This window comes from Aotus nancymaae, unplaced genomic scaffold, assembly GCF_030222135.1.
Source record: "Aotus nancymaae isolate 86718 unplaced genomic scaffold, 86718_ANA_hifiasm-v0.15.2.pri h1tg000007l, whole genome shotgun sequence".
Lineage (NCBI taxonomy): Eukaryota > Metazoa > Chordata > Mammalia > Primates > Aotidae > Aotus > Aotus nancymaae.
In genome coordinates, this window is record NW_026988418.1 from 18,509,983 (window position 1) to 18,532,155 (window position 22,173).

Here is a 22,173-nt window from a genome sequence, read left to right on the forward strand (position 1 = left end):
TGTTAAGTTGTGATTACTATTCAAAGTCATCTACAGGTTCAATGAAATCTCTATCAAAATCCCAAAGACATTTGCAAAAATAGAACAACCCATTCTAAAATTCACATGGACTCTCAAGGGATTCCTCCAAGTAGCCGAATCAATCTTGAAAAAGAGGAACAAGGTTGAAAGACTCATACTTCCTGATATCAAACTTAGTACAATGCTACAGTAATCAAAACAGTGTTATGCTGGTATAAAGACAGACATATAGACCAAGGGAAGAGAAATATGGAACTCAAAAATATGGTCCTGATTTTCATCTAGGACACCAAAACTATTCAATGGGGAAAGGATAATATTTTTAAAAAGTGGCACTGGGAAAACTGGATATTCACATGGAAAAGAATGAAGGCAGATCCTTACCTTATACCACATGCAAAACTAAACTCAAAATGCATCAAACACCTAAGTGTAAGAACTAAAACTATACAACCCTTAGAAGAAAACAGAGGGGAAACTTTCGTGATATAGGATCTGGCCATAATTTCCTGGCTATGACAGCAAAAACACAGGCAACTAAAGATAAAATACATATAAGGACACCATCAAGAGAGCTAAAAGACAACCCACGGACTGAGAGAAAATATCTGCACATCATATTATCAGATAAGAGATCAATATCCAGAATATATTAAAAATTTAACAATAAATAATCCAATTTAAAAATGGGCAAAGGTCTTAAAATAGATGTTTCTCCAAAGAAGATACATGAATGGCCAACAAGCACATAAGACGATCAACATTAATCAAGGAAATGCAAACTGAAACTAAAGATGCCAATTCACATGCATTAGTATAGCTACTATCAAAAACAAAACAAACAAAAACCCTAGAAAACAACAAGCATTGGCTAAGATGTGGAGAAATCAGAATCCTTATACATTGCTAGTGGGAAAGAAAAATGGTACAGCCATTGTGAAAAACAGTTTGGTGGTTCTACAAAGAAATCAAACACAGAATTACTAAATGATCCAGCAATTCCACTTCTGGGTAAACACCCAAAACAACTAAAAGCAGAGATTCACACAGATATTTGCACACCTATGTTTGTAGCTCCATTCACAATAGTCATGTTCATCTATGGATCAATAAATATACAAATATGGTTTATATATGCAATGATATATTATTCAACCTTAAAAAGGAAGGAAATTTTGCTACAATGTGAATAAACCTTAGGACATTACGCTAAGTCTACACAAAAGGACAAATACTGTATGACTCCACTTATATGAGTTACCTAGAGTAGTCAAATCTTTAGAGACAGAAAGTAGAATGGTGGCTGCCATGGGATGGAGGAGAGGGGAACAGGGAGTTACTGTTCAATGGGTACAGAGTTTCAGTTTAGGATGACAAATGAGTTTTGGAAATAGACAGTTTGTGATGGTTACAACACAATGCTGCGGAATTGTACATCTCAAAATGGTAAATTTTATGTGTATTTTACCACAATAAAAAAAATTCAGCAATTCAAAAAAAATCTACATTTGTCTTTGAATAGTCTGTTTACATTCTTTGTCCCTTTTTTTAACTTGGCTGTTGGTCTTTTGTTTAATAATTTATAATAGTTTTATCTCTCTCTCTCTCTCTCAAATTAGCTTATGGTCTGTCACATAGATTATTTTGCATGTTATTTTGCAGATTTATTTTCCCAGTTTGGTGATTGACTTTTGACTTTGAGGCATTTTTTCCTATATAGAAAATTTTAATTTTTATGGAGTCAAATTTATCAGTCTTTTATTTAATCACTTCTTCATGGGCATAGTGTTTCAGTTTCAGATGATGAAAAAGTTCTGGAGATGGATAGAGAAGATGGTTGTACAACATTGTGAATGTCTTAATGTCACTGAACTGTAAACTTAAAAATGGTATATTTTACATTAGGTATATTTTACCACATTAAAAAGAAAGTTAAGGCTTAGGTATCTCAGGGGTTTGGCATGGCACTAGCACCTCATTAATAAAGCACATAAACAAGGAAAGTAGACATCGACTTCACAAATCTCCATGATGCCTTACATGCCCCACAGCAGGGGCTGTGTGGTAAGGAGGAGTTAGAAAAAGTGGTATGAACTTGAGGTCAGTGTAAGACCTCCTACCTCCTATCCTGGGACTAGACGGAGAGGCATATGCATGGAAGCTCACCTGCAGAGGTAAGATGGGGCAGGCAGAACAGTCATCTCATGAGCCTGGACTACAGCTCTCTTATATACTCAAGTATGTATAAAACCAAGAAAGCAAGCTAGGAGGATACCCCAGCTACCTCTAGACATGGAACTATGAAATACCTGCACTGAAAAAGTGATATACAAGAGGAGAGAATCAGTATAGCCTTTACACAGTGACCAGGCTCAAATAATTCCAGGCTCTCACCAACCAGGTGAGCTCCTTTTTCTCTCTGGGGTAGATGAATCACATGGGGTGAAGTGAAAACCAGGGATATGGAGAAGAAGACCTGGTAGTATTTCTTCTAACTCTCTTATCCTAAACGTGGAGAAAAACAAATGCCATCTTTTGGGGCCCAAATGTCAGAAGAAAGGAGGAGAAATTCTAGTCATCTCAATAATGCACTGTGGACTTCAGGGGAGCAGTACACAAATTATCATTTATCTTTTCTCTGTATAAGGTAAGTGTTTCCATTTTTATTACATACCTCTGATTGACTCCTCTCATAATACTAGTTGGAGACCAGAGAGGCAGCTGAGCCGTGAGGATGACGCCTAGAAGAAACTGATTTGGCTTCTGCACATCTGGATGCACTGATGTGTCCGTCTGACTAAGAGTGTACAGTTGATCACAGGCAACCCGGCGAATCTGAAATTATGTGACCAGGGGCAAAGGACAGACATGAATCAACTGCTTAAAAAGTGATTTTCTTACAAAGTCCACACTATTTATTCACTCAAGTTATTGAATGACACTAGAAAGGTATAAATGTTTTAGTGTTTAATGGTAAGGTTTCCACTGAATAAACTATGGTTAATTAAAACCCAATGTGGTTTGGGAACTGATTTCCCAAATTATTGTACTCTAATCAATAGGTTTATAACTTAATGTAAATGAACATAAGAAAAAAGAAAGTTTAAAAGTTAATCCTCAAGGTCATGTGAGAAAGTCAGAACTATAAAATCTAATGATAGTTTATGGCTTGAGGTTGACCTTTCCTGATTCTAATATGTGGATGCTTAATGTCAGCTGCCCTTGCGAGTTACGGACAGACACTGGTTGTAACAAAAATAACTTAATAACACTAGTCTCCTAACTTTTGGTAGACTATGGAGGAGGTAGCAGGAGGAAAGGCAGTAGAGTCCAAATAACCATTTGGACTTTTCTTTCATGGTCTGCAGCCCCTTTGTACACTCCCTAACAGGACTAAATGCTATTCCTGTATTCCCCACAACGTCACAGGTAGCTGAGAGAGCTCACAAAACAACAGGACCAAAGGAAGTTTATAAGTAACGTAAAAAATCCTTACCTCAGAACTTGGTGATCCAAGCAGAATATCGATGATGAAATCAGCAACACAGGGCAAGTTATAGAAAGATGCTAAAAAGAAGAAATGGGGGATGTGGGTGTATGAAACAAGTTAGGTAAATGCATTTTCAAATCTGATCAGTTTCTTAAGCTCAACTTGAGCAGAAGTTCATCTCTTTTACATAGAATGGGAATTCAGGACTTTTTACAACTGCTTTCATACCTGTCCCTTTACCCTATAAAATTCTAAGGTGCTTAGGAGAAGGAACATGTTTTAGTTATTGTTGTGCACCGTATTTTAGCATGATGCCTTGCACAAACTAGTTACAGGATAAATGTTTTGCCTTGATAAACTATCAATAGTTGCAAACTATAAAACATACCCTAAAATAAACTTAAAAATGATAACAGATAAAAGCTTGGAGGGCAGTTACAATTCTTTCATCTTGATTTGAAAATATCTCTAAGTTAAACAATTCTAGGAAAATTAAACTAAATCAAACAGCTAAGAGTAGGACTAGTACACTTTTTAAAAGCGGAGTTGCTAAGACTTCATTTCTGAATATTTATTTATTGAGAATCTACTATACATCAGACAGTGTTTGGGAATTGGAGGTTCATCAGGGAACAAAATGAATAAAAGCGCCTGTCCTCATGGAGCTTACAATCTAGTTGGGGAGGGGATAATGACAATAAACACAATAAATAAGTGGATTATTTTGCATGTTATAAAATGATCAATGATATAGAAAAAAATAAGGTAAGGGGTCTGGGTAGTGCTGGGGCAAGGAGAGCATTGTAATTTTTTTTAAAGGTAGTCAGGGAATGTCTCACTTAAGCATACTGGAAAGAGGAAACAAACAGCCAGTGCAAGGGTCCTGGGGAAAGAATATATGCTGGCTGTTGGGGAAACAGCAAGGAGTCCAGGGTGGCCGCAGCACAGTGAGTAAAGGGGAGAGTAGAAGCAAAGGCACAGAAGCATCAAGGGGGTACACTGTGTCCACCCCCTTGTAAAGATATGGCTTTTACTCGGTGAACTGAGAAGCCACCAGAGGCTTTGAAAGAGGAGTGACACACTCGATGTAAAATTTAGAAGGTCTACCCTGGTTGCTGAATAGAGAATGAACTGCAAGGCAGAAGCAGGGAGATGAGTTAGGGCACTCCTGCTATAATCCAAGTAGGAAGCAGTGGCAGCTCAGAGGGCACCAACAGTGAAGAGGGTGCTACGGGGTAGAATCTAAATAGGGCTTGAAGGAGGATATGCTGACAGATTAGAAGTAGAGGGTGGAAAATAAAAGATATCAAGATGAAGCCAAGGTTTTTAGCCAGAGCAACTGAAGAATAGAACTGCCTTTAATAAAACTCTAGGGTGACATGGGCAGGATTAAGGAAATTTAGTTCTGGAAATGAGAAGTTTGGGATGTCTATTTCATATCTAATTGGAGATACCAGCACAGTGGTATAGGCCATAGACCCAAATTTTGGTGTTGTTAGCATACAGATGGAATTTAAGACTGTGAAACTGCATGAGATCACCAAGGGAATGAGTGGAGATAGAGAACAGATGATGAGGAGCTGAGTCCTGGGATGCTCTCATGTTAGAAAATGATTAGTAATCGCCCCTATTCACCAAAGCCAACAAGAAAGATGAAAGGGCAAATCTTAAGTTACACAATTTTTAACACTGGAGTCATTATCAGGAATGGATATACAATTCCAATTCTGTAATTTATGAACTAGTAAATTTGGGTTGTTTGAATTCTTCAACTAGACAGCAAGCTCATGGTGTGTGGACATATTGCCCTGGTGACAGCTGCTGTGGAACCTCGTATACAGAAGATGCTCAATAAATATTTCAGAATGAACTACTCTAGCATTATTCTTAGCTACTCCACATGCCAACTTCTCACCCTTTTTCATTTCAACTAACAACCTTATCTATGAAGAAATGTAAATAATTGCCAACAGAAACCTGGCCTTTCACTGAAAGAGATTAATCATAAACAAGCCTGCTGCATACCCAGTTGCTGGCTTCGAAGCTGTAGGCACGTAACAAGAAGAGACAAAGCCTCTCCGGCAATCAGTGAGTCTTTGGTGGATACAGACTGTTGTCGAACACAGATTCCTGCATGCAGGGCTACTGGTTCTCCTTCACTTCCAGAGCTGCAATTGCTTCCTGAAAATAGGCGAGCAGAAATTTACTGTGGATCCTACAGGAACTGTCCAATACTTTAATCTTTCTACTATATGTTCCAGAATCCTCATGTGACAATAAATACTTCAAGAAAGCACTTAGATCTAAGACACCAGAGAGATTTAATCACTGTATCTGAAACACTCTTAACTACTTTGTCTTTAAAACACATTTGCAGGCAATCAAAATGTGTTCACAAGGCAAAACTAATTTCAGGTGATAAAAGAATAGCACGATTTTGTGGGAATCGTGAGGAGCCCTGAGCCCTCCTGAGGACATCGGAAATGTTTCCTGTCTTGTAACTTGATGTAGATGGGTTATATGCATATAAAAATCCTAAAAATTCCCATAGACTTTACTGTATATACGTCAAAATTTTTAAAACTTCCTTCATTATTGAGGTATTTCTAAAATATAGATTGTGCAAGAAGAACAAACAAAGCTGGGAAATAAAGCTGTATTTTAAAAAGGCCTAATGAAAAATAACCTGGCAAACCAAGGAAAGAAATGTTTTCCAGGACAGAATTCTACATGAATTTGTATTATAGCCACAATTATTGGTTTCATCACACTTTTATACTCAGCTAAGCTAAAAACTGTTGGTTTCTCCACTTACTCTATATGTTTAGAAATATTTTTCTTCTTCTTCCTTTTTTTTTTTTTTTGAGACACACTCCCAAGCCGGAGTGCAGTGGTGTAATCTTGGCTCACTGCAACCTCTGCCTCCTGGACTCAAGTGATTCACCTGCCTCAGCCTCCAAAGTAGCTGGGACTATAGGCACCCACCACCATGCCTGGCTAATTTTTGTGTTTTTAGTAGAGATGGGGTTTCACCATATTGGCCAGGCTGGTCTCAAACTCCTGACCTGGTGATCCGCCCAGCCTCCTAAAGTGGTGGGATTACAAGCGTGAGCCACTGTGCCTGGCCATAAATATTTTTCTTCTTAAGTATCACATATATGTAGGAACATGCATAAATACTAAGTGTATACAGAGCTTGATGGATTTATACTCAGGCTCACAAGCAAGAGACTCTGGCAAACCTACACATAGATAATTCTTATGGTTATTTCTTGCACAGTGTTCTCATTACTGTCTCTTTTTAATCAGTACCTGAACTGCTGAGTCTGTTTCGAATTCCAGCAGGACACAGAGAATTACTTTCTTTAATTGGCTGGCTACTCCCAACAAGATCAAGCCGTCCAGCAGCTGCAGCCCATGACAATCTCATGAAACAAGCCACGGTAGAAGTGAAATCGCTTACTTCCATCGTCTAAAGAATGGAACAAGAATTATGAGAAAAGGCAATACCTGAACACATGCCCTGACATCTACGACCTTCTTATAGGTCTCAGTTTCATAAGCTTCCTTTCCCTCTAAGGTCATCCAGACGGATGGCCTCTCTCAAGCTGCCATCCTGCTCAAGGACTTCCAATCTCTCTTTTTTATCTGTAAAACAGACTGATCTTCATGCTGTGGCTTAAAATTATGCTTTACCAATTTTTTCACTTTCTCCCTTTCCCACATACTATGACCTCGTGACCTCCCATAACCTCTGGTATTTCTACTTTGCACATGTGCTCCCTTTTGCTTGAACAAATCTCCTTTCTCCTAACTTTCTAAGTACTTATCTTGGTATATCTAATCCTCATCTGTTCTTCAAGGCCTACCTCAAATGCCATCTATAACATAAAATCACCCATCACAGCCATAGGTGAAGGAAATTATTCTACCTACCTTGAAGACACAGAATGTTTTTGTCTTGTAGTTTTACAACACTTGATACTCTCAGCCTGGAATTATAGTTATTTCTGCCCTAGTGATCTCTTGTTAAGTCACCATAAGTTTCTTGAAGGCAATGTTCATGTCTTCATCATTTATATATCCCCATAGCACCTCTCCCTAAACAAGACTTTCTGAGTAAGAGGTACTAAAATGTTGAATACACAAATCACTTACCTGTATTGCAACTCGAGCAGCAGGGATGATTTCCTCGACCCTAATAGAAGACCTATCAGACACTGACAACTGTCGGTAGGATGACTTTTCTGGGGTACCACATAAGGACATCTGTCTGCTTGTCTGCCGGCTGACATTCCGGAATGGGCGGGAAGAAAGTGCTTCTATGCCATCTTTGGTGAGGTCTTCGTCTAATAACGTGGGCATTGTTTGTCCAACAAGTAAAAATCTTAAAACGAGACAGTTAGACTTATTCTGGGTCTACTTCATACTATTTAAAATATGATTTGAGAAGAAAAAGTCAAGTATTGCCTTGTGAGACTTATGCAATACACTTACATACCTTGCAAGCTGTAGACAGATGGAATAAACACCTTGCCTTGTTTCATAGTCTACTTCTGATGGGATGGAATCTCTCTGCATGACATTTACAACCAAACTTCAAAAAGAAGAAAAAAAGGCAGGATATTAAAGATTTCTATTTCTTTCATTTTTAATTTTCCATAAATACAGTAATATAATTGGTCATCAATATTATCAATTACTTAGTTTCTACATGATTCTGTCATACAAAGATCCTACATATATATCATAATAATTTCCTATGATACCTATAAGTTTCCTAACTGTTTTCCCTGCTTCTGCTCTTGACTCTCCACCTTCCAAACCTATTTTCAAAAGACCAATTAGGGTGATACTTGGAAAATATAAGTCAGATCATGGCACTTCCAATCTCCTATGCTGAAAAACAGCAGAGTCTTCACAGTAGCCTATAAGATCCTTCATAACTTGACCTCTGGTATCTCTACAATCTCATGTCCCAGACCTCTGTCTCATTTGAGAATGGGAAACACTGTCTTATTCACTCTGCCCCAACCACACTGGCCTCCTGTGGCCTCTGCAGGCACCAGGTAGGTCCCCACGCATGAGTATGCACTGGCTGCTCCTCTGAAAAGCTTTCTTTGGGGTCTTGCTCCCTTATCTCCTTCAGGTCTTTGCTAGATGTCACCCCAGTGAAGCTTTTCCTGATCACCCTTCTGAAAATCACAGTCCCCCCAATCCCTGCTTCTTTACTTTTCTTTACAGCTCTCCTCACCATCTGACACGTATTTTTACTTATGTTTATTGTCTCCCCTGCCCCAGACTGTCAGTTTCATGAGGATGTGGATTTTGGTCTGATCTACTCACTGCTCTGTTCTCAGTGCTTAGAACAATGTCTGGTACATGAATTAACTGACATACACAAATAAGCCAAATGTTAACTGTCTTTGACAGCCGTATAAATGGCTGAGTGATGTAAGATGAGTTTTTACTAAAAACACCCCTACAGTGTTGAACACACAATAAAGCTACACACGTGTGCCAGACCTCCCATGGTACTTGGGAATCCTTTTCATCATCATTTCCGTTTCCCATCCCCTCGACCCCCTCAAAGTCCCTACCCAGTTTCTCTGTGCCAGACCTCCCCACAGGAATTCCTTCAACCATCCTCTGCTCAAGCTTCAAGCTGGTCTCCATGCCTTCCTCACCTAGATGAAACAGCATTCCTACTTCTTTCTAGAGAAAATCTCCTTCCAACTGCAGTACAACTTGACCCCATCATTTACCCCTTTTGCTTTTATTTTTATTCTTTTCTCCTTCATTGGTCCCTTTTAGTTAGCCTATAAAGAAAACCAAGTCTTCTTCTACCAGCTAAAATCAAAACACAAAAGCCAACTTTCCTCTCAGTTATCTTCTCTTTAATTTACTATCACCCCTTTCTTCCCACTCATCTGAAAGCAGAGATCTCTATGCCCTGATGCTACCTTCCTGCCTTACACTTGCCACTGAGCTCTGACAGCTGGATTATGCCCTCATGGTTTTACTCGTACACTCCCAAATTTCTCATGCCATTCTCCACTTCAAGCACCCTATCCAAACTATCCACTTCACATGACTCAGAAGGACCTTGTATGCAATCAAATTTATTTCTCTTGCTTTCCTCTGTTCCTTCCATCTCTCTCTGTGTTTATTTCCCATACTGACTAATGACTCATATTCCCCCACTCTACCAAGCTAGAAACCACAGGGCCATTTTATAAATGTCCCCACCCTCTACCTAACTAGTCATAAATGTCATTCTGTCATTGTCCTTCATCTCCTCTCTGGATACTGTCAGCTCTCAGTCTTCCTCTCCTCCAGTCTCTCCCATTTCCCTTCATCCTCTTCAGTGCTGCCAGAGTAACTGTTTCAGGTAGTTCTTGGCTTAGAAACTACCTGTTTTTCCATGGACTACAAGACAATGCTCATATTCCCCAATGAAACCCCTCTTGACATGTTTCTCTCCTTCATCCTTTGCTTGAACTTCACCAGGCAACTGAGGTTCCCAAGACAGGTGATATATCTTCATGCTCTCACTCTCCCCTCCCTCTATCTCAGCTTGGAGTACCCTTTCCCTTCTTATTTACCCATAGTATTTCCAGGTAAACAATTTCCCAATTCCTAGCTCAATGTTCATTTTCTGTGAATCATTTCCTAACCTTATGACTCTAAGCAAATCCAACCAATTTAACCACTACTTTCTCGCCCCCTCCTCCCCACAAGCACTTTTTATATGCCTGTTTTAATATCTTTTTTTTTTTTTTTGGAGACAGGGTCTTGTTCTGTTGCCAGAGTGGAGTACCGTGGTGCATTCATGGCTCATTGCAACCTCCACTTCCTGGGCTCAAGTGATTCTCCCACCTCAGCATCCCAAGTAGCTGGGACTACAGGTGCATGTCATCACACTCAGTATTTTTTTTTTTTTTTTTTTTAATTTTTAGTAGACATGAAGTCTCACTATGTTGCCCAGGACAGTCTCAAAGTCTTGGGCTCAAGAGATTCTCCTGCCTCAGCCCCTCAAAGTGTTGAGATTACAGGCATGAACCACCATGCCTGGCCCATTTTAACACTTATAATATACCTAACTGTGTGTTACAACAAACCTAGCTGTTTGTTATTCTTTGTTAAACCATCAGCTGCCTCTCAAAGGCAGAGATAATATCTAATTTATCTTTGCATCCCCAGCACCAATACCTTGCACAAAATGGATATACAGGGATCAAATTCACCTTATTTCAAACTGACATGAGACACAAAAGAAACAGATACAGCCTCCTTGCTTCGACTCTTCTTGAGAATTTCCCCTACTACCAGAGGGGAAAAAGACACGCTTCCATACATTTTTCAAATAATCAGAAGTTATAACGAATTAAAATACTCTAAAAGACTGAAACATCATTCCTTCTTATTACAACTCTCACAATGAGTCACACGATACCTTGTAGGAATAAGCAAGACTTTGCAAGGGAAATTAAAGAAAATAACCATATTCATTTTTGGCAACTCATGCAACACTACACTGAAACTCTAACCTCAGACCGCCAGCTTTGAGGAAGTTTTCACAGAAGGATTTGGCACAGCTTCTGGCCATGTCATCATCAGCTGTTGGCATGAGTTTGGAGCTTAGAACCTAGGAAATAGATAAGCACAATTATTCATCCACACATTTTCAGCTGAAATTACTCCTTTACGAAATAAAACATTCAGACAACTTGAGTTAGAATCTCTTTAAATGCTGCACACTGTTTTTCCCCCAGAAATATATGGAAGCTGGTGTTTCACAATAAAATAATCACATATTCCCTATTCTATATACTTTGGAAGAAAAATCTTTGTTATAGAGAAAGCTGCTATGTTCTTTTCATGAAACTGGCAAAAATCAAAATCTCAGGCCCTCAAGCTTAGATAAGAAGAGATAATTTCATGTGATATGCTAGATATGTTCTTTAGAAAGATATAAACCAAAGTTTTATAAAATAACCCATATATTAAAAATGCAAAATGAGTTCCCCAATAATAACTCTAACTCCTATTTATTGAACATCTACAATGTACCAAGCATATGTATTTTACTTTATAGGTGAGAGAACTGAGACCTGAAAGGTTAAGTAGGTTAAGTGACTGCCCACCCAAGGGCACATGGCTAGAATTCAAATCCAGATGCAACGCATTCCAACACTCATGCCCTTCTATGATGCCACAAAACCTACCTAAAGTGGAGTTCAACTGAATATTTTGGTTGGGCAGAATTTCACATAAATAACCAATCTATAGGCAAGTCTACAAATCTAGTTCACATTCTAGTTTTACCCTAGCTGCGAGATCTCAGGCATACAATGTTCCCTTTTGCCCTAGTTTTCTCATCACTAAATGAGCACAGTAATTACCTTTACAGGAAGATTGACAGATTAAATACTACAGCACAAGCTTTAAGATGCTTAGTATAAGCATCAGCACAAAACAAATAGTAAACAAGTGCTTATTTAGTTATGATTTAATAATAAAAACTCTTATTGCCTCAGTCTTAAACTAGATGTAGTTCAAGATCGTTTTCTATTCTAAAAAAATCTGCTTCTATGAACCCATGAGTTTTATGAGTTTAATGTGGGATTTTGTTAAAGATGCCTTCTTCCTAGGTTGCTCTTGGAGAAACAGGCCCACCAACCTGGGATAATGAGCATTACATGGGAGAAAAGGAACCTGTGCTCTTCTAAAGCCTTGAAGCATATACAGCTCTTCATCTATATGTACATCCTGACCCCACCCTCCTCATGCTTAATGGACAACAATTTAATGAATTGACAAGTTTCTTCAAAGAAACGGAAATATCCACTTTGAAGTTTCCTAGCAGGTAAACAAAAGTTAATAAACAAATTGCAAAGAAATTAACCTTTTCACTGACAGCAAAATAAAAGCTTTTGGGAGGGTTAGGTTTCCAAATAGTTTATGTATCTAAAGCAAAACACAAAATATCAAAGAAGTTCACACTTACTGAGAAGTCCTAAAATGATACTGGAAGTATTTTACTACTGCAGTGCTATGGCTCTAAGATAATGGAATTTAGATAGTTGATGGCAAGCTAGGCCCATTGTTGGACCATCCTGTTCTTCTAGGCACTATCAAATGTGGGTGTTAATAATTACACCTGAACTTTTTGGAGATAACCTTTCAAAAGTAAATGACAGATCTGGCAGGAATCACAAGATGCAAATTCTACAGGCTTAAATTGGCTAAAAATCCCTAAGCAATTTTCTGTTTTGGAATATTGTATGGATTTTATTTTTTGACATCTGTTTATTAAACAGGGTGGACATTAAGCTAGTATTTTCATTTTGAATAAGCCTCCTCAGTATGCACCACAACCTAAAATATAATCTCAATAGAAAGCACTTTGGTATTCCATGCTGTTTTTTTTTTTTTTTTAGGCGGAGTTTTGCTCGTTACCCAGGCTGGAGTGCAATGGCGCGATCACAGCTCACCGCAACCTCCGCCTCCTGGGTTCAGGCAATTCTCCTGCCTCAGCCTCCTGAGTAGCTGGGATTACAGGCACGCGCCACCATGCCCAGCTAATTTTTTGTATTAGTAGAGACGGGGTTTCACCATGTTGACCAGGATGGTCTCGATCTCTTGACCTCGTGATCCACCCGCCTCGGCCTCCCAAAGTGCTGGGATTACAGGCTTGAGCCACTGTGCCCGGCCCTCCATACTGTTTTTATAACTTAATACTACACTGAATGCTACTACATTTCATAAAGTTAATTCTTAAACACAACAATGACTCAATCTTGAACATGGTTTCCATGCTGAATACTGCATATATTTTAAAATGTCCACATTAAATAAGACCTGCATAATTTTTAAAATGTCTGCTAAGTATTTTTTCCTTTTTAGCCCAAGATGTCTTTTTACAAGAACGATTAAGGCAAATATGAAATGTTATCACATCTTGAAGCAACAAGATATTGCTTGTATGAAAAGTTGTCACATCATATAAGCAAGAAGTGGAGTGGGAAAATGAATGACTATAATTATATGCTCCAAAAGGTTGTCACATGGAAAGAAACCCGGAAAAAATGCAGGTACCCTCTTAAAAATTTTGACTTTTGTGTACTTAAGATCCATGATAATTTAATAATTAAGGTTGCTTAGGCACTTATATGGATTCTTTGGGGCCTGAATATAACTTCCTATGACAAAGCAAAATTATTCAGGGCTTTATTTTCTTCAGACCAAAAGTGGTATGAGGGTTTGACCTATTATTCTCCAAGAGCAGAAGTGATTCCAGTTGGTCACTTTCCCATAGTGCTTTGTTTACACTCAGCTATCCACACTCAGTATATACAGCTTCCGTATGTCTTACTCATAAGATCTTGGAGTGAATATCTTGTCTTTTCAACTCTGTTCCTTTAACTACCACCATGACTTGTAGACAGTAAACAATTAGTAAATGTTCAGTGAACTAAATGTATTAGTTTAAAGCTTCTTTTGGGGAGGCTAATTACAACAATCCCCTGAAATTCATATTTTGGAAGTGAAGACACAGTGAGAAGGTACCATCTATGAACCAGAAGGTCAGCCCACACCAGACACCGGATCTGCTGTTGCTTCGATGCTGGACTCCTCAGCCACTCCAGCCATAAGAAATAAATGCTTGCAGTTTAAGCCACCCAGGCTACGGTGATTTGTTATAGAAGAACAAATGGGCTAAGCCGGTAATAAAAATAAACTTTGGCATATTCAAAGGCAAAAAATTTTCCATTTATTATCTATTTCTTAAAACTAATTTTCAACCAATCATCACGTAACAGAAACCTATTTACTTATTTCTGACATCTGAAAGCATGAATCTAAAAATCCAAACAGACCTGTCAACGAAAAGAAAAGAATTTAGGTTTCTTACTTCTAAGTTGTAGAGCACTCTGAAGGTAGACATTCCGGGGGCAAAAGATCGAAACAGACTTTCTAAAATTGAACTGGCACTTGGCTGATGCTGTTGCTTTGACGATAGAGATGGAGATTTTGAGGACTGAGAACTTGATTCAGACAGCAATGTTTTCTAAGTTTAAGAGAATAAAAAATGACATAAACTTTTTAAAACGACAAAGAGAAATAGATCTTAGTACATGTTCTAATATTCCTTTCCTCTTTAATATAAGCCACACCAATGATATTTTCTTTCTTTTTTTAAAAAAATATATATTTTATTGCGTTTTAGGTTTTGGGGCACATGTGAAGAACATGCAAGATTGTTGCATAGGTACATACATGGCAATGCGGTTTGCTGCCTTCCTCCCCATCACCTATATCTGACATTTCTCCCCATGTTATCCCTCTCCAACTCCCCACTCCCCGCTGTCCCTCCCCTAGTTCCCCCCAATAGACCCCAGTGTGTGATGCTCCCTTCCCTGTGTCCATGTGTTCTCATTGTTCAACACCCGCCTATGAGTGAGAACATGCAGTGTTTGATTTTCTATTCTTGTGTCAGTTTTCTGAGAATGATGGTTTCCAGGTTCATCCATGCCCCTACAAAGGATACGAACTTACTGTTTTTTTATGGCTGCATAGTATTCCATGCACACCAATGATATTTTCTAAAAATTAACTTCATAAAACCACATAACTCTGTAACTACTGAAACATCAGACTTCATCATACAAATTTTAAATGTTCAATAAGATTCAAATACTACATGAATGCTTTTGAGTATGTATGAATACATGCTCATTTTAATTTGCTTCTGTGTTTAAAATTTGTATCTCTAAATACTGATAAAATTACAAGATTGCTAAAGTGGTGGACTTGAAAAATTTGTTAAGCTAATACTAGTGATATATTTTATAATTACATCAGTTTTCTTTTCCTTCAAATTAATGTATAAGCAATAAATGACATGACTGAGCTGATCTAAATTTCTAGACTAAAATATAAAATACATAGTTCTAACAACTTTTTCTACATGAATTTATTCTCAGAACTTAAATAATATTATAGATAAGCCACAATTTCAATACATAGATAAATCTCTTAAGGAACACATTCTAACAATCAACAAAAATGAACTTTAAATATCAAGTAAAAAAATTAAATGATAATCCATTTATATAAGCAACTCAGACATATGCAACAATCAGATTCAAAGAGGCATCATGACTAATGAAAAACTTCTCAACTGAAACAGAACTAGAGTCTGATCTGGGACAAGTAACTTCATCTCTCTGAGCTTTGATTTCCTAATATATAACATGAGGAGGTGGAAAGGTAGATGATATTAAAGGCTCTTCCAGTTCTAAAACTTGATGTCATTATTGACTTTATATAGATACTTTAAGTTCTGATTTCCATTTATGGAAAAGGTATTTCTCTTTCTTTTCTTTTTTTTTTTTTTCCTGACCCAGAGTCTTGGTTTGTTGCCCAGGCTGGAGTGCAGTGTATAATCTTGGTTCACTGCAGCCTTGACCTCCTGGGTTCAAGCTATCCTCCTACTTCAGCTTCCTGAGTAGCTGGGACTACAGGTATGTGCCATCACACCAGCTAATTTTTTTATTTGTAGAGATGGGGTCTCTCTACATTGCCTAGGCTGGTCTTGAACTCTGGGGCTCAAGCCATCCTCCCACCTTGGCCTTCCAAAGTGTTGGGATTATGGGCATGAGCCACTGCACTGGGCTGGCAAAGGTATTCTTCAAAAGAAGAAAAAAAGGTTATGGGAAAGATGGTATCATATGACATCAGTCACTTAATTGTGATATAAAATTGCCATGTTAGTTAAATAACTAGCAAAGATACTCATACCTTTCTTCCTAAAGAATCAAGTTGATCAAGGGCTTCCTGAATGGCTGGATCAGTGGGTATCAAGAGCAGGAGCTTCCGTACTCGTAGAGTTATCCTGAAGTTTTTCAAAGATAAATTTTTTTTCATATAAGCCATAGTTCAACAGCAAAGTCCATTAGTATGTAATACAAAGTAAAATGCATTTCAAGTGAAAAGTTACTTGGCTCCCTAATGTTAGTAACTTTCTGCCAAGTCTCACAAATATTTTACTTACCTTGGCTCTTCCAGATTGGCGAGCTGATAAAGCATGTCGAATACATTACATACGAGAGCCATCACTACACCAGGGAGGGATTTCTCCTGATGGAAAAAAGCAAAATAGAAATTCAAATTTACAAAAGAATGTTCTCCTTATCAAACTTACAAACAATAAAAAATACTAGTTCTGAAAGGCTGGTCACTGTAAAGCTTGAGGGAAGCACAGTGCTCGTCTGTACTGAAGAACACCACATGAGAACATACTAGATGAGGGATCACTACCTTCTAGTGTGTATTACTTGCTCTCCCTCCTCCTGGCCACCTGCTAGTGAAGGGACTAAGGCACCAAAAGGCAGGCACAGTAGAAGAGAGGTAAAGCAGAGGGGATGTGTAATTAATATAACAGAGAGCAGGCACCGCTGAGCTAATCACTGCTTGCCTGCAGAGAACAGAGTGAGTGATATGAAAACAAAAGTAGTGTATTTATGTATCTACATTCACACACAACAATAGATATATGTAATTTAAGTTGAGAAAAAGAAGTTACCATGTTTTTTTCCTAAAGATCAGAAAAGACAAAATGGGTGTAACTGCACAAAAGAAATTCAGATATGATTAAAATACTATTTTCTGGTTATAAGGAGTAAGAAATCAGACATCACACAATGTATTTACAAGTGGAAAGTTTTTTTTTTATCAACACGCACTCAAGTGGAAAGATTTTTAATAAATTCAGAATAAATATGAGATAGTTAAAAATTATTAAACTTGAAGATGCTATGTACACTGTTTTTGTTGTTATTTAGCTGCCATAATACCATTCTGAGTGCGATTTCTTTTTAAAATTCTTGTTATATATGAAATATAATTTTTTTAAAAAATTGAGATGGAGGTCTATGTTGGCCAGGTTGGTCTTGAACTTCTGGCTTCCAGCAATCCTTCTGCCTTGGTCTCCCAAACTGCTAGGATTACAGGCATCAGCCACCACACCCAGCCTTGAAATACAGTTAACTTTGATAACCACACAATACCAACACAGGTTGAGTATCCCTAAATCAAAAATCTCAAATGTGAAATTCTCCAAAATCAGAAACTTTCTAAGTGCCAACATGACACCATAAGTGGAAAATTCCAGGCCTGACTTCATGTGACTGATCTCTGTCAAAGTCTGGTTTCATGCACAAAATTATTTAAGATGTTGTAGAAAATCACCTTCAGGTTATGTATATAAGGTATATATGAAACATAAATAAATTTAGTGTTTGGATTTGGGTCCCATCCCCAATATATCACATTGTGTATATGCAAATACTCTAAAATCCTAAGTACAACTCAACTAGAGTTCTTTGATATCTCTAGTAAGGTTTACGCTCTGTAAATCAAAAAGATGCAGTCAGCTGAGCGCGGTGGCTCACGAGGTCAGGAGACTGAGACCACCCTGGCTAACACAGTGAAACCTCATCTCTACTAAAAATGCGAAAAATTAGCTGGGCATGGTGGCAGGCACCTATAGTCCCAGCTACTCAGGAGGGCTGAGGCAGGAGAATCACTTGAACCCGGGAGGCGGAGGTTGCAGTGAACTGAGATTGTGCCATTGCACCCCAGCCTGGACAATAGAGTGAGACTCCAACTCAAAGAAAAAAAAAGATGGAGTCACACAAGGTCTTACGTTTGGAATTAAAGGAATATATATATAAAATAACCTTGGGGAAAAAACACTCTATGTCTTTTAAATACCTTTGCTTTATATTAGCTTGCTTTCTAGACTATAAAATCCTAAAAAGCAGAACAGTCTTATGCAGCTTTGCACCCCTGGAGTCCTGACACAAAGAAGTACAAAATAAACTAATTCATGAAGTCATTCAAATACCGACTGAGTACCTATCGTGTTCTAGGCGCTGTTTTAGGTGTCGAGGATGCAGCAGTGAACAAAACAGAAGAAAATCTGCCCTCATGGAGCTTATATTTTATTGGGGGAGAGAGACAAACAAGATAAATAAAATGTATAGTATGCTAAAGAAAAAATAAAGTAGGGAAGGGAAATAAAAAGAAATATAGGGGTGGGAAAGAGGCTGAAAATCTAGACAAGACTGTCAAATTAGGCTTGCTGAGAAGGCAGCATGTGAGTAAAAGCTGAAGAAAGTGAGAGTGAGCCACCTGCATATCAGGAAAGAACAGTTTAGGCACAGGGAACAGACCATACTGCTTGAGGACCAACATGGAGGCCAGTGCAGCTGGAGTGATGAGAGGAGGAGCTCACAGGAGACAACCTCAGAGAGGCTATGCGGGGCACATTAGGAAGGTCCTGAAGGTCCCAGTAAAGGCTGACTCCTATTTTGAGTGAGACAGGAGCCACTGGAGCTGAGGAGTGGCAGAATCTGACTTATGTTTAGTAAGATCCTGGGCCACTGGGTGCCCTGTAGAGAAGAGACTGAACTGGTGCAAGAGCAGAAACTGTGAGACCAGTTAGGGCACTACTGAAACATGCCAGGTAAGGCATGGTGATTGCCTCGACTGGTGTGCAAGCTGTGGTTGTAGAGAAAAGTAGCTGGATTCTCGATGTATTCTGAAGGTGCATTCAAGGATTTTCTCATGCACATGGGTGTGAAAAAAGGAACCCAAAGATTCTGGCCTGAGCCAACTAGAATACTGAAGATGCCATCATTTGAGATACAGCAAGATTCTGGGAAGAAGAGATTTGGGATGGGATTGAGGTAGTGGGAAAAAAGGTATAAGGAGCTCAATTTGGGATAAATTAGGATTAGGTTGCCTAGTAGACACTTGAGATGTTAAGTGGATGGATCCATTTATTTGAACTTCAGCATAAAGCTAAAAACTGGCAGTTAGCAATGTATATACAATATGCAAAGATTGGAGACTGGATGAGATTATTAAGGGAATGACTGTAGACAGAGGAGAGGTCCAAATATTGGACCTATACATATTTTGTTCAGAATCTCCATTCTAAGTTTTGTATGGGCCATGACATATAAATTGTTAGACTCTGGTGTGATTCAGGACTACTCCTGTTTATATTCTGAAGTGGTCAGAAATTGTTACCTAAGACTCAGTCAATGAAAGAAACTATTCAAAGACTAGTTTTAGATTATTATCTTCTTAATCCTTTCTGGAAATCATGATTCCAAAGGTCCAAAAGGGAGGTGTGTCTTAGTAATTGCAAGAATTTAAAACTAACACAAACTTAGGTGTTTGAATCAAGCATAAATTTAGTATAAAAATATAATGTAAAATGGCTCTCCCAAATGCTAAATCAACATTATACTTCATTGAGAGAATACAGGATCTAGAATGGGGCTGCAAGCTCGTTCCCTTTTTGGGTATAGAGATCAGGGAGATGAGGAGAAATTGGCAAAAGAGACAAAACAAAAACAAACAACAATAACAACAACAAAAAACCAGGCACAGAGGCAGGGGAAAGTCAAGCAAGTCTTGAAAGCCAAGTGAAGAGTGTTCCAAGGGGAAGTGATCACACGTATCAGCTTCAAGGAAACGTCAAGAAGATGAGGACTAAGAGGTGGAGGTGACAGACTAACTTGAAAAGATCTTATCAAGAGAAGATGGCAAAAGAAAAACTGGAAACAAGTGTAGACAACTCTTTCCAGGAGCTGTGATTTGGGAAGGAGAATGGGACAGTAACTGACAGTGAAAGTTGAGTGAAGAGTTGTTTTTTTTTTTAAGATGGAAGAAATAACATGCTTGAACACTAATGGGAATGACACAGTAGAGAGGAAAAAAAACTAATGAATCAATGAAGAGAGAGATGCATGAGAGGACAGTGAGTGACAAGGCAGAATCATTCAGTGATTGATTCAGAAGACTGGTAAATCATGTATCTTCTCTCAACTGAATCCCAGCATTTGTTATACATTTGGAAGAGTCAAAACTTGTCTGAGAGAAAAGGATATTATCATCTAAACCCATATGGGCACATAAAAAGACAGTGATTGTTAAGTTCTTGTTTTTAAATTGCAATTGATCACCCAGTACCTGCTCCATGGCATATGAAGAACTAAAGGCCCCACTGCTGCTGCTGCTGGAGCTGGTTGAAGAATCTGCTGAGCTCCCAGATGGGGTCCCACTGCCAGAAGTCTTCACTGTAAGGATTTGTTCATCAGAAAATCCCAGTTGGTGGAGTAGCTTTTGATCTTTATTCACTGTCAGCTGCAAAAAGTGGTTTCTTAATTACTGAGAGGGAAAGGAAGAGGAAATTATTCATATCAAGCTAAATGTTTATATGATAATCTGTTTATTATTCATAAAAACTGCTTATTTAAACCTACCAGGCTATCATTTGTAAATATCTGTATATTATCCACAGGAGAGCACAACTGCTTGGCTATTTTCCACCGGACACTCCCTATGGTTTCATTACTGTGAGCCTGTAAAATAAAATTAAACATGTTGTGAGAGAATTCATTTATTTATTCATTTAAACAACTGTGACTGAGCATCTACTAGGTACTGGGCACTGTTCTAGAAGCTGGAGACACAGCAGAGAACCTAAAGACAAGAACCTCTGCCCGCATGAGGCTTCCCTTCTGCTATAATTAAATGTTCCATTCCACACTCCACCTCCTCCCCATCATGCATGGAATGAGACCACAAGCCCTTCTTCCACTGCAGTGTTGTCCACTCTTTGCCTTTCTCACTGTGCTCCCCTGACACCAGTCACCTTGTTTGCCTTTGTACCTGCTGCTCCCTTTGCCTGGAATGTTCTCCCAAGCAAACATCATTTAACCTGTCAATTTACTCAAGTTTATGCTCAAATGTCACCACCTCAAAGAGACCTTCCCTGTCTACCTTTACCTAAAATATTTTGTGCACTCCCATCACCCTCTTAGCACCCTCCTCACCACTGTATCCTGCTTTACTCTTATTTGTTCTTTATAATACTTATCACCACCTGACATTTTACAGTATTTATGTATCTGCCTGTACCCCACAGTTTCATTTCAGGTCTTTATTCTACATCTGTTGGCAAACAGCCTTTAGAATGATTATTCATGCAGCTATCTCAATCAAGACTGCTTTATGAAAATAATAAGACAACATGAAAATGGCTACAGATATTAATGTAAACCTACCTCGACAGTGAAGGTATCTTTGGTAGACTCATAGGTAACATTAAGAGTTAAAAGATGTCCATGAAATGAGGCACCATGAGGTAGAATAGTTCGTGGAACAGAGTAAAAATCCTTAAAAAATATATAAGTCAAATCAGATACACAGCACCACTGATAAACACATCAAAAATACATACCGATGTATATATGATGAATGAAGATGCTTTTTTAAGAAAAGAGAGGCTAGCTGGGTGTGGTGGTGTGTGCTGAACTTCCAGTTCTAGGAAGGCTGAGGTGGGAGGATTGCTTGAGCCCAGCCTAAGCAACACATGTCTTAAAAAACAAGAAGTAGCTCACCTCTATAGTGATCACATAGCGCTCTGCCAGAAGCAGTAATCTCTCAATTATTACAAGTTTAGTGGATCTATGGATTAACAAAAAAAAAAAAAAGGTTTAAAATGTATTTGAAGTGAATTACTAATCTGAGCTCAATTCTAGTCTGTTTCACCAAAACCACAATAATAGCACCAAAAC

General features: G+C 38.4%; 1 protein-coding gene across 2 annotated transcripts in view; it reads right to left on the reverse strand.

The window, feature by feature from the left end:
- Positions 1-22,173, reverse strand: part of USP24 (ubiquitin specific peptidase 24) — a 162,684-nt gene that overhangs the window by 51,617 nt on the left and 88,894 nt on the right. For both annotated transcript variants that reach the window (XM_012442560.3, XM_012442559.3), the window contains exons 25-38: positions 21,997-22,063; positions 21,661-21,771; positions 20,857-20,955; positions 20,564-20,737; positions 16,572-16,657; positions 16,319-16,412; positions 14,430-14,585; positions 11,062-11,159; positions 8,013-8,108; positions 7,670-7,898; positions 6,824-6,983; positions 5,537-5,692; positions 3,518-3,588; positions 2,696-2,856 (exon numbers count right to left, since the gene is read on the reverse strand). In XM_012442560.3, coding sequence (XP_012297983.3) covers positions 2,696-2,856; positions 3,518-3,588; positions 5,537-5,692; positions 6,824-6,983; positions 7,670-7,898; positions 8,013-8,108; positions 11,062-11,159; positions 14,430-14,585; positions 16,319-16,412; positions 16,572-16,657; positions 20,564-20,737; positions 20,857-20,955; positions 21,661-21,771; positions 21,997-22,063 — 1,758 coding nt within the window. The remainder of the gene's footprint in view (positions 1-2,695; positions 2,857-3,517; positions 3,589-5,536; positions 5,693-6,823; positions 6,984-7,669; positions 7,899-8,012; positions 8,109-11,061; positions 11,160-14,429; positions 14,586-16,318; positions 16,413-16,571; positions 16,658-20,563; positions 20,738-20,856; positions 20,956-21,660; positions 21,772-21,996; positions 22,064-22,173) is intronic.